The sequence below is a fragment of the Leptonotus elevatus genome, chromosome 13, assembly GCF_054856555.1.
Source record: "Leptonotus elevatus isolate MCC_2025b chromosome 13, RoL_Lele_1.0, whole genome shotgun sequence".
Taxonomy (NCBI): domain Eukaryota; kingdom Metazoa; phylum Chordata; class Actinopteri; order Syngnathiformes; family Syngnathidae; genus Leptonotus; species Leptonotus elevatus.
The window spans coordinates 15724557-15737137 of record NC_141251.1 but is presented as its reverse complement, the minus strand read 5'-3'; the positions used below and the strand labels follow the sequence as shown (position 1 = coordinate 15737137).

General features: G+C 38.7%; 1 protein-coding gene across 5 annotated transcripts; it reads left to right on the top strand.

Moving 5' to 3' along the window:
- The first annotated feature begins 297 nt into the window (after window positions 1–297).
- On the top strand, window positions 298–11774 carry LOC147163985 (FERM domain-containing protein 6). 5 transcript variants are annotated; one of them, XM_086092182.1, is made up of 14 exons: window positions 298–429; window positions 3197–3356; window positions 3459–3549; window positions 5352–5431; window positions 5697–5773; window positions 6326–6521; window positions 7607–7762; window positions 7909–7974; window positions 8722–8790; window positions 9339–9513; window positions 9589–9873; window positions 10202–10324; window positions 10421–10485; window positions 10630–11774. In XM_086092182.1, exons 2-14 carry the CDS (start codon window positions 3276–3278, stop codon window positions 10840–10842), a joined length of 1677 nt encoding a protein of 558 aa, XP_085948308.1. In that variant the 5' UTR covers window positions 298–429; window positions 3197–3275; the 3' UTR covers window positions 10843–11774. The 5 variants fall into 5 exon arrangements, with proteins under 5 accessions (XP_085948308.1, XP_085948307.1, XP_085948311.1 ...); XM_086092181.1 differs by having other exon boundaries at window positions 10552–11774; XM_086092185.1 differs by having other exon boundaries at window positions 10202–10341; window positions 10630–10778.
- The last annotated feature ends 807 nt before the right edge of the window (window positions 11775–12581 follow it).

Here is a 12581-nt window from a genome sequence, read left to right as displayed (position 1 = left end):
TATATATATGCACCAACAGAACAAATTACACCATTCAACTCTAATTAGACTTCAACTGTACATGAGCTAATTTGTTCAGTAAAACAAAACATTTGAATCCACAATATACTTTATAAGCTCATTACTTTACCGTCAGTGTCTTTGTGTCTGTTCAAATACATATTGTTATTATTATTATTATTATTTTTATTTTTTTAATAACACAGTCAGCATAAATTACCCCCACAAATCTTTGCAATGGTACAGTCCAAATCGGCTCTTTACTGTGGTTTGGAAGTTTCTCTACACACACTCTATGGTTAGGGGTGGACAGTTTGGACCCACTTAGCTTATGTATTTAACTCAAATGAAAAAAGAAGAAGTGTGTTTTAGCCACCGTCGGAACAAGCTGACTACGAAATGAGACTCATCTCTAACATGTGACGCCCGGTGAGTTTCTGCTGGTTTACGTAAAGTTTAGGTAGAGTTTAGTGCACTTGTTGCGCTGAAATTGTAGCGTTACTGCCTGTTACCATTGAGTTGAACCGGTTTGATGCATCCCATAGCTACTACTTTAATTGACCATTTTAAATACTAGTAGTTAATTCATAATCGCTGCTATTTTAGATATTTTACACTTGTCCAACCATTTCATATAAAACGCTAATTTGATTCGCAGCCTGTGTTAGGGTCTGTCAGAGCTTTTTATTGAAATTCAATCTAATTAGAATTTGTAATTGTTTTGTTTCCCAGTTGAATGCAATATTCTCGTACTCTCTTTCGACATATATTCTCTTTGGTGTGAGTTGCCGTCCAATAAATAAATAAATAAATTAAGAAAAGAAACAACAAAAACTAGACGGTGCAGTGGGGTTGTTTTTCCAGCAGCAGGGATTATAACAGTCTTGGGAGGGTATTAAAAAAGCATGCAGATGGCAACTGGCACATGTGAAACCAGCTTTGATCCTGGCCATCAACTAGCTGGGGGGGATTTCTCAGCCTGCATTGACTGCACCATGTATCAAATCATAATGTATATTTTACTTAATTGACTGCATCTAAATGTTTTTTTTTTTTTTTTTTTTTAGTTTCAGAAATCTCACATTAAGTATGCTCCTGTTTTATACGGGGGTCCACACCTTTGTACGCCCCCAATAGGACCTCCTTCTGCATCCTTTTCAGTGGAGGATAAAGTGGGTGTTTTCCCACTTGAAGAATGTTTAGAGCTGCCAAGCAACCCTTTCAGCTCCTTTCTTCCTTTCTTTTGCAGTATTCAAAGTTGCATCTTGTGACAACAGTATTGCTTTCTAACGTCTGGCTGAGCTCAAGCTATGACAACACCAGGGACAAAATATGAGGAAAAAAAACTGTCAAATGGAACATGAAATACATCATTGTCATCAAATGCCAGGATCTAATGTGTAGGTGTATCTTTGAGTACTCGGACAGTGGGAAAGTTTAGACTCCAAAGAAACAAACACAAGATGGCTCTGAATTGATGTTGAAGATGGAGCCAAAATAATCTCACGGTCCAGTTCAGATCAGTCAGTATGGGATTCCATCTGTAGTTTTTATTGTTGTTGTCCCAGCCCAAATTAAGCAATTTCCTGAGGTGGAAAAAGCCTTAAGTAATCTGAGAGTTTAGTGAACTAATACTGCTCATTATTAAAAATGTGTCTGATTTTTTGTCTCCTGTGTTTATCCTAGTAACCATGAGTACACATTGATTATGTGTGTGTGTGTTTTTAATTGCTTTGATGGGGAGGAAATGTTGCAAAACTCTCACTGCAAAATTGTCTATACATGTGTGTGTATTTCACACAGCATTTTGAATGAAGAAGTGTGTCGCCTGCTTATGCCTTGAATGAACTTGAGCTTTAATTGTGCGACTTGTCACGGCGAGCGAGTCAGATTTTCATGTTACTGGAAGTTCAGGTTTTTGGACGTCTGTTTGTCCTGACATCTTGATGGGAGTGAGGCTCTGTTTGAACATGTCCAGAAGTCAAATTTGGTTACACTCTTCTTACCTATGAGTCTGGAACTGTTGTGTAAAAGAAATACAGTACAGTATTGGAAAACAAAATGTGGGAACATCAATATTATATACATAATTTTGTAATTTTAAAAAAAGGGGGTTTTGGTAGCGTTATTTCTTTTTATGTTTTTTTTTTATCCTTTCTTAGAAGAAGTAATTGTATGAGCAGGTGGCTCCAATTTCAAATGATCTGTTTCCGCTTGTTTTTTTCCCCCTCTTTCTTCTGACTGGTTATTGTCAAGAGCAGGTTTTAAAGGGATCAGAGTCGGCGCACGGCAGTAATTAAACTGATTAATTCACACTAAAGACTTTAATCAGATGAGCCTCGTACCAGTTGGGGCTTTGAGGGGGGGGGGGGGGTTACCATGGTGCGACTAACTTCATGTGAGGCAACATGACAAACAGCCAGTTTTTATATATATATACTCACACACTTTTTTTGTGTGTGTGTAAAGGTCAAACAATATATTTGCTAAGAAAAAAAAAGTCACCATTTTGGGGCCAGCTACTTAGTGGCAAACTGTGTTTTCTCATCTTAACAGGCCTTGTTAAGGCTGCTCCTTGTTTTTTTTTTTGGGGGGGGGGGGATCAAAGGCAAACCCATCTACAAAGTTAATCCAATGTTCACTGAACTTGGGTCTAATAAGATACACTTAAGTTTTACTATGCTAAAATCTTGCATGATATAAGATTATTGTTTTGTTCTTTTTAAGGGAAGCACTTGACATAAAAACGAAAAAAAAAATTGTAGTATGAGCTGTATTTAAGTTATTAGTCACCACTGTATTCACCACCACTAAGATATTACATATAGATTTATTTTCTCCACCTGTGATTTGCTCAGTGTTAAGACTATTTCACATTTTCCTTTTATGCACTTATTTAATTTGCTGATAAATTGGATCAATACCCATTTGTGCCATAGCCTTCTGTTGGATACGCTTGGATAAATTATGTTGAAGTCTTTTTCTGTCGGCAAACTTTGTTGAGATAATCCTCGTTATGGATTAAGTAGTGATGCATTTTTCCTCTGACAGTAAATCAATAAAATAACAGAGTATCAAAGTAACAAGACTGTTACTTGACAAATCGTGGACCATTTTGAAAGGAGTGATGCATAATCTGCTGTACATACAGTTAGATTTTCTTCTGCCCATCTCACTCAGATGTCTTCTTTTTTAGATCTGACATGGATGAAGTGTCGTGGTTCAGCTAAGAGCTTTAAACAAGGATAGAGTTGTGATCGACACAAGGTGCCACAATGGCCTCTTCTTCAGTGAAGCAGCAGAGAAACATTTGTGTTCTTCTTCCCAACAAAAACCAAATGGAGATCACTGTCGGGGTGAGTTTGCCTCCAAGTATCTGCCTCTCAAAATAGCCCCCCCCCCCCTCTAAAATTGTGGCATTATCGTAAAAACATTTCGTTTTGGTTCTCTTGCTCCAGCCGAAGGCCACCGGGCAGGATGTTTTCAATCAGGTAGCAGAGCTGCTTGGTATCAAAGAGATGCACTTGTTTGGCCTCACAGTGGTTCGAGGTAAGGTCCGTTTTCATTGATAATATCAAGACCAATAATGCACACTGCAGTACACAACAACAGTGTTTCAAGTACAGTGGAACTTGCAAATAGTGAAGTGATGCTACTGAGGCATGCAGACCTTGCGAGCAGTTTTAAAACTGCCAGCTTGCCCTGTAAGACAAAACACAACGTACTACGCTTTTCATTCTTCTTATTTTGTTACTGATGTGAACCAAGGTTATTATAGTTCATGAAAACTAACAAAATAACTAAAACTAAAATGTAAAAAGCATTTTTAATAATAAAATAAAATAAAAATGAAAACATTTTTAAAAATAACGGAAACTCTTACATTTATAAAATTATGGCGAAAATGTCCTATGTTTTCTCCTTTGTCAATTAAAATCATACATGAGCTTTTAGGGTTCATTTTAAATGTATTTATTTCGGTATTGCTGTACATCAGTAGCTGAAAAAAAAGGTAAAATGAAAAATCAAAAACTTTTATAAACTAAATGTAGACTAATCACTGTCCTTAGCTACAGTCATTTCTGGACTACAAGGCACACCTGACTTTAAGGCGTGCTAGCTAGATTTGGGGAATACTACACATATAAGCCGCACCAGACTGTAAGCCGCAGGTGTTTTAATATTATCGCACCGTGTTCCCGCTACTTTCTTTTCCATAATGAGGGCGCAAATTGTCTCACTTTCGTTCTGTCTCTCTTACTGTATTTGGACTCACTTGGTTTGTTTTGCTATGCCTGATGCTCTTGCGCTTCCTTTTATAGTGCGCCCCCTTGTGATCTGATGGATAAGCCGCACTTTGTATTAGCCGCAGGGTCGAATGCAAGTGAAAAAAGTAGAGACTTATAGTCCAGAAATGACTGTATATTGTACTGAGCAGCCAAGACATATACACCACTACTACATTAAAATAAGATCCATTTCCAGTAGTATGGTTGTCATCACATTTTTTGTCTTTGCCATCACTGGTACGGTACAAGCCTTTCATCCAAGTTGATTTTCTCACCAATTTATTTTCTTTCATGTCTCCCAGGCCGACACAAGTGTATGTTGTAATCCTGAGTGGGCTCTGAGCTATACTTTCCTGTACTCTTTCATTCTTACTTGCTCAAATACATTAAGATGCCTTGGAAATCTCGTGCGGCTCACCTCTGTAACAAGCAGCCTTTTGTTTTTATGGTGTTGGTTCAGCGATCACTTGGGCCGGGATTCCTGCAATATTAACTTCATTAAGCCTGGAATGCACCCTTGCATTCCTCTCCTTCATGGAGGGGAGGCATGGATTGATGAGCAGGGTGGGAGTTTGCGGGTAAAAAGGGACAGAGTGGAGGAGGAGGGGGGTGGTCTTCTAATGACTCAACTCTAACTCAAGAACTTGAGTCAGAGTGCTCTAGAAACTCGTATGAATTGATGGATGTTGACAAGAACAAGTTGTGAAACAGCTTGGTGAACATGATTCAGCTATGCAACATACGCGATAAGGTTGACAAAAAAAGAAAATGCCCATGTCTTGACTCATAGGACCAAGCAGAGACTGATACCACCACCTTCCTCTCAGCATAGCATTCAAATTGTCTACTAAATGAGAATTCAAACAACTATCTACTGCTAAATTGGTCGCCATTAGTATCAGCCAGATAGCTGCCTCGCTCGCTAACTAAGGAATAAGGCCTTCTTTTTGTCTTTCACCCTAATTAAGCCCATTGTTGGACACATTTTCTGCCTGATTGCATTATTGTTTTGTTTGCCCGCTAACTGTCTGCTTGTTTCCTGGTTGTCTTTCTCCTGCCTAGACAATGAGCGCATATTTTTAGACATGGAGGAGAAGTTGACCAAGTACTTACCCAAAGAATGGAAGCAAGAGTCCGGAAAGGTGGGGAGTAATATATAAATCTGTACATTACGTTAGATTTGTAGTCATCACACCAACATTGTACACGCAGTTTTTTTTAATTCATATTTTATGTTGAACATCATGGTGCAACTACAATATAAAGTCTACTGTTATATATCTACTATTTTTATTTCTAATTCCTAACTTGAGACTCATCTTATTTCGGTAGTATACACATAAAAAAATCCCCAAACTTTAGGGGAGGAAATGCAAAATTAACACCCACATGTTTTTATTCCCATAGAGTTTTGAGAAGAGAGCCTTTCCCCTAGTGTTCTGCATTAAAGTGCAGTACTATGTTGAGAATGGCAGACTTATTAGGTATGCACCTTTTCTGGACAACTTCTTCCATACATTGATATTATTATTATTACTTAGGGCTGGGCAATAAATTTAATTCATTCGTTTATGCGTCATTTTAAAAATCTAATTGTTGCTAAATTGTGAAATCGAGTTTTGTCTAACGAATTATTAAAAGATGTTGTTTTATGTTCTGTTACACCCAAATGTTATTGTCAGTAGCAGAATGTGGTATGGGTGGTTTACAAGACATGTTTACAATAACTACCAACGACTTAATTGTGGCATTTAAGCGCAAACAATAATTGTTAGGTTTATGTTAAATACATGATTGTTGTCTGAACATTTTGCAGACAAATTATTTTTGAATAAATTAAACCTTTAAATAAATGTTTGTTGGGTTTATTGGGTTCAAATCGTAATCGTCCTTACTGACAGAAACAAATATAAATTTTATTTTTTGGCCATATCGCCCAGCCCTATTATTACTGTACACCATCCATCTTTGTCCTCCTTACTGACACCTTGTGCAAGCCTCTCGTCATGTTTTCATTTCTTTGTGTTCGGTACCAGTGAACGCAAGGCACGCCATCTCTACTACTCTGACCTGCGCGAGCGGGTGTTACGCTCGGAATGCCGTCAACTGGAGGAGGTGTACTTTCAGCTAGCAGGTTACGCCATGCAGGCGGACCTCGGTGACCACCAGCTGCCCAAGGAGGGGGAAGACAGTGCCCCTTACTTCGAACCCAAGGAGTATTTTCCACCATGGGTATACAACAGGCGTTTTATTTCAAATTTTATTTTTTTGTCTCAATGTGTTTTACTTTTTCATAGACAGACAGAACCACTGCGAATGGGGCCTTGAATGGGGATTAATCCCAGCACAGCTATACAAATGTCAGCTATGTGATTCACTACACAAAACAACATGAGCACAAGTCAACCTTGACAACAAGATTGCAGACTTGCATATATGCAACATTAATTATTCATCTATACATTTTGCATACCGCGTATTGACACTATGGTTGCAAGTTAGCTGGAGCCTATCCTAGAGTTGTGCATTTAATTGAAGTTCAATTACAATCATGATTATTATACTTCACAATTACAAAATTGGCATAATTGTAAAAAAAAAATATATCGAAGTATTCTATTTTGATCCAGTTTATTTATTTGGCACTTTTGTCAAAATTGTTAAAATAATATGAATTTTACAATGTGAGCATACTTGAGTTCAAAATGTGCACTTCAGAGAGCTATTGAAATTGTTACAGCAATCCTATGGCAATCTTTAAGTTTCTAGCAAGTAAACTCCAATGCGCTATATTTGTTTATACAAGGAAACCATGCTTGAATTTGTGCATTTGCACCTTTTATTAACTAGTTTTCTCAATTTTGCTTGGTCCAAAATTAATTTATATAATAATTAGTTTCAAATAATATTTATATAGTAATTATTTTATTTTGTTTCATTTAAAAAATAATAAATTTTGCATGTTTAAATATTTTTCTTGTTTTACACCCAAAAATAAATGGTCGTTTGAATAATCGTGATCTCAATTATTACAAAAATAATCGTGATTAATATTATTTTATAGCCTATTCAATAGCTGACTTTTGAGCGAACACACACCTTTAACTGGAAATCAACCATTTACAGAGACAACACTTAATAACTATTTACAAATATGACAATAGCGTAGACTAACGTGGGCGGTGCGCTTAGAGAGGCAAGAAAAGTCTGGCGGCCCGCCATGCCTATAAAGCAACCCTGAATATTAGAGTTATAATTATTAGAGCGTGATCTATGTATCGATTACATTTCTTCCTTTCTTCCATTTCTCTGTCTAGATAATAGCCAAGCGGGGACTGAACTATCTCCTCTGCCATGGCCCCAAAGTGCACCAGGACCTGTGGGGCATGTCGGCACGTGATGCCATCCTCCTCTTCATCAGAGAGTCATGTCGACTAGAAGATGTACCAGTCACGTTTTACAGACTGCGAAAGGTCACGAGTCAAGGACAAACACTTTCCACTGTTTCTAACCACCATCCTTTGTTTAAAAGCCACCTAAAATGGAGGCTTAGCCAGACTCTCAATCTAATCTGTTCTGCTCACAAGCTTCACTGACATCTCATCATTCATGTCTCCAGGACAAGAAGGAAGAGAGGGGAACGGCAGTACTCGGCCTGACCCTGAGAGGAATGCAGGTTTATCAGGTACGTGCACGTACCAATGGGTTGGTCATCCGCAGCTTGTACGTGACATGCAAAAACTGAAAATCGGAGTTTACTCAGAGATCCCCTCTTTGGACCCGTGGTCTGTTAAAGCCTGAGCAGACGTGTAAAGAATGTGTGGGTTGCTCCCAGCAACAGCGCATCAGCAGATACGAGGCGTCTGCCAAATGCGTCACTTGTTTGATGTGTCCATCATGGACCATCTGGGGGGGATTAGGGTGCTGCTGTCTGGCTGATTAAAGGTCCAACGGACCATGAGATACTACAAGACACCCTTGGCCTCTCCGTGTTTAAGAGGTCTAAACAAATGCACAAATAGCCTATCATTTTAGTTTTTAACTAATTGCACACCCTAAAATAATTTTTGACCACACAAAGGAAACTGTGTTTTCCAATGCAGTTTGTTTAACAGGATTATGCAAAAATTACCAAACCAATTTCCACAATTTGTTAGACACAGTCTAAGGAATACAGTTTTATTAACTTTTTGAAAAAAAAATATTTTATTTTTTTGAGAGTGAGGGGGGCTATTCTTCACGTTTGTCATGTACCAAGATATACAAACCAAAATATACCAGACCTATTCCATATTATTCTGACAAAATGAAGGCATAAGCGGGTTCCTACCATACTAAAAATTTTGATCGAAATTAGGATTTCTCAGTCTTTTCATTGGTATGTGCCCTCAATTTAGTGGTGTATTGAAATGGTTGTGTTGTATCTCTGTAGGAGGCTAACAACATCAGAAACTTGCTGTATGACTTCCCCTGGTCCAATGTTGGACGACTCACCTTCCTGGTAACTATTATTATTCGCTTTGAAGGAGAAGTCAAAATAAGCCAAACATTTTCTTTCAAATATGTTCAATGCGGGACCACTAGTCTAAATGTGTTTGTGGAATATGACTCAAGCAGCAAAATCCACGTTTTTATGCATCTCAGGGGGTGGCCATTTTGCCACTTGCTGTCGACTAAAGATGACATCACAGTTGCGCAGGGCTTAGGTAACGACCAATCATGGCTCAGCTTGCGAATGTCACATGACCAAACTCAGAAAATAGATGAGCCGTGATTGGTCGTAGTCTGGGCCCTGACCAATTATGATGTCATTTTCAGTTGACAGCAAGTGGCAAAATGGCCGCCCCCTGACAGATGAAAGTGGGAGGATTTTGCTACTTAATTTATATTCCACACACGCAAAATTAATCAGAATGCCAGCTTTAGACTGGTGGGGGCGCATAGAACACGCAATATTATTGAAAGAATAATTTTTGACTTGACTTCCCTTTAAGCACGTTGGATTTGTTAAGTTGGCATTGACTGCTTAATGTGTGTTTTTCTGCTTAGGGCAAGAAATTTGAGATTCAACCGGATGGCTTGCCATCAGCCAGGAAGCTTGTTTACTACACCGGGTCGTCATTCCGGTCTCGACACCTCCTCTTGCACCTGAGCCGCAGCCATCGCATCTACCTCAGCCTCCAGCCTGCCCTCAAGCACCTCCACCAGCTGGAGGAGAGTGAAGGTACGAGAGGCACAATTTCCTTCAGCGATACCAAACATTGTATTTGTCTTGAATGTTTGAATTACTTTGTTTTAGAAAAAAAGCGTTACAGAGAGTCGTACATCAGCGACGATCTGGACTTGGACCCACCAGGCAGCGAGAGCAGCCCGGGCCTGTCCCGCATTTCCACCAGCAGCTCGGGCATAGAAGCCGACACCCGCCAACACAGCATCTCCACAGAGATTACCTCCATGGAGGAGGAAGCGGAACAGAAGGCAGAGAAGTGTTCCTACTCCGCAGCCAGCCAAGTCAGCTCATCCACATCTGGCCTCGGCAGCGGCAGGAAAGCTCACACCAAGGATGAAGAGTGGCAAGCGCAAGGTGAGATGTGCACGCACACACACACACACACACGCACGAGGTGCTTCAGATTGATGTCAATGCTGGAATGTAATCTTTTCAAGTTTTAAGAATGATTGGAAAAAAGTACTTGAATTTCACAAACTATGGCTTTGTGAAGGTGCTTGTGTAAAGGTGCTGGAAGGTGCAGTCAAAATCTGAAAATCAAATTGACCTTGGAAATTGTACCTATATACATCAAGGAAATGATTGGAATTCCTTTACCCTTTGTAAAAAGATCCATCTTGAGGTGAAATATGTCAGTTGGCCGCCATGCTTAATTTTCATACAGCCCGCTGTTGTTTGCCAGAAATGAAGGCCGATGTCAAACAGGAAGTTCTTGAGGATTATCCAGATGAGATGTTCCAGCTGGCTGATTTTCTCGATGGTGTGTCGGTGGATTGCACATTCTCCTCTGAGACAAAATCGCCAGGTGAGAATATTTATAATGTAAGTGCATTCAGTAATGCATATTGTATTTAATTTTGGGGATATCACTAACGCACATTGTGTTATTTATTTACTACAGAGACCAAATTGTGCCTCCAAGACAGCAATGAACATCTCCAAATTGTAGACAACACCAGTAACGAGGTATGTTTTTCTTTTAATGGACACATTGATCACATTTGTCTTTCACTTTTTTCTATATTTTTTTAGGTGATGGAAATTAGATCGCATGCTTGTGTGGACAGGCACAGCCACAGCCTTGACGATGTCAGTTTGTTCCCACCTCAGGCACCCCTGGGGACCACACTGCAAGCGGATTCTTCACACAGCTACACCTTCGGCCTCTCGGACACCTCAGCGGACACAAAGACGCCCATTGTTCACGACTATTACCCCTTTTTGCACTGCCAAGCCAAACCTTCTTTCTACGGCTGCAGGTCTACCAACTGTCTGTCACTGGACCTGCTAGCAGACGAACACTTCCTGGAGTTCATTCTGTGAACAAACACGGAGGTCCTCGCATTGTGAAGGTTGCCTATGGAATCTGTGTTTTTGTATGTGGCCCATGGGACAACAATGGACACCTCATTTTTTATTTGTTTATTTTACTCTTACAATTCTGTGGATGTCACAGTTTTTACCAGAAACATTTCTTTGTCAAAGACATATTTATTAATTTTTCTGTTTTGTACATTTTACTTGCAATTGCTCGTACAAGAAGAAAAAAAAGATCAAGGCAATTGTATTTTGTTTTGTGTGCCAGCAATCTCTTGAGATGTTGATATCAAGAGCAAAACAAGATTGAATGTTGTGCTCTTTTGGATAGTCATCAAATGGAATCTCCATTAAACGATTTCTTAATCATCCATGCACAAAAAAAAAAAAGAAGCTTTTTATATGCTGAAACTTTTCATATGCCCCAGTGCCAACAATTATGCTCCTCAGTAATATTTTACACTCAGTTTTTCTACAGTGTGCTCTGTCATCCCTCTCCTACTAATCTGCCTCGGTAAATGTAGCTACTAGTGTGGAAAAATAAACTTTACAGATTGTAAATTATTCATCCAAAGTCTCTACATGCTTAAACTCTTCTACTGCTTTCATAATTACAACAGTACTGTTTGCAAAGCTCTATTTCTGTAACCGTGACATTTATAATGAATCTGCAGTATTTTGTATTATATAACCTCCAAACAAAGAGGGTTTCTGTCAAGTTATTTTTTCCCTGAGATATTTTCACTGTTTTGTAAACTCTAATTAGTATGCAAAAGAAGAACTTTAGCCAGAATGAGCTCACTGGGAAGGAATGCTAGTGATTAAACACTTAAGCTCGATAATGTATGACCAATCTGTGGGTTATTCTCATTGCTGAAGCATTTTTATCTAAAGCACTGTTTTTTTATGATAGAAAAAATAAATATTACTACATGGAATCTTTTGTCTTTTTGTGAAATACTCTAATGCACATGGGGGCAGAACGTGTGTGTAGTATAGAAGTGTGCACAATTAACAATTTTAGTTACGGAACCATAAATGTACTTATAGTTCATTTGAAATGTTACAAGCTAGTTTAAGCCTATGAATTGTCAACCGAGACTTGTTGACCTTCCGATTTAACTAGGATAACATTCTTAGTTATCACTACACCTCCCGGACTGCTTTGGTCATGTGACGGCAGTAATAATGAGAAAGGTTTGCCTGGAAGCTTTTCTTCCAGACAGTCTTCCTGGCTGAGAACCCCCAGCAGAACTTTCAAGCCAAGCATGTGTTATTGAGCATCTACACAGTTGATTACTTCTCCAAAGTTCTTACAGATGATATAATAAGACTAACCTTTAAGGGAAACTTAATTTGACCTCTAAAACGTTTGAATGCACATTTCCAACTGTTTATTATTACTTTGTGGCACAGCAGCACAACTAAAAAAAATTTATCAACTACAGTACCTAAGCTTCAAACAAGTTTATTTCAGACTCAGAGACAAGTTAGAGCACACTGTAGGCCTACTAAAAATGTTTGAGAGGCAGAGCTTTTCTCGATATGCAAAGATGCATATAGACTATTTCCATCTAAAATTGAAACATTTCGCTTTGTAAATGTGGTGAATAAAGATCATTTATTTTTTAATTAAATGATTACATACATACCTACATACATACATACAAAGAAACAAAAAATTGGTTGATTGATTAATTTTCGTGTGTTTTCGTAAAATAAGTCTAAAAAGTGGTCCTTGCATC

Coding starts and splice junctions, on each gene's coding strand:
- LOC147163985 (XM_086092181.1), top strand. CDS start 3,276: ATGGCCTCTTCTTCAGTGAAGCAGCAGAGAAACATTTGTGTTCTTCTT. Junction 5,432..5,696: donor GGAAGCAAGAGTCCGGAAAG/GTGGGGAGTAAT, acceptor TTATTCCCATAG/AGTTTTGAGAAGAGAGCCTT. Junction 7,975..8,721: donor GAGGAATGCAGGTTTATCAG/GTACGTGCACGT, acceptor GTATCTCTGTAG/GAGGCTAACAACATCAGAAA.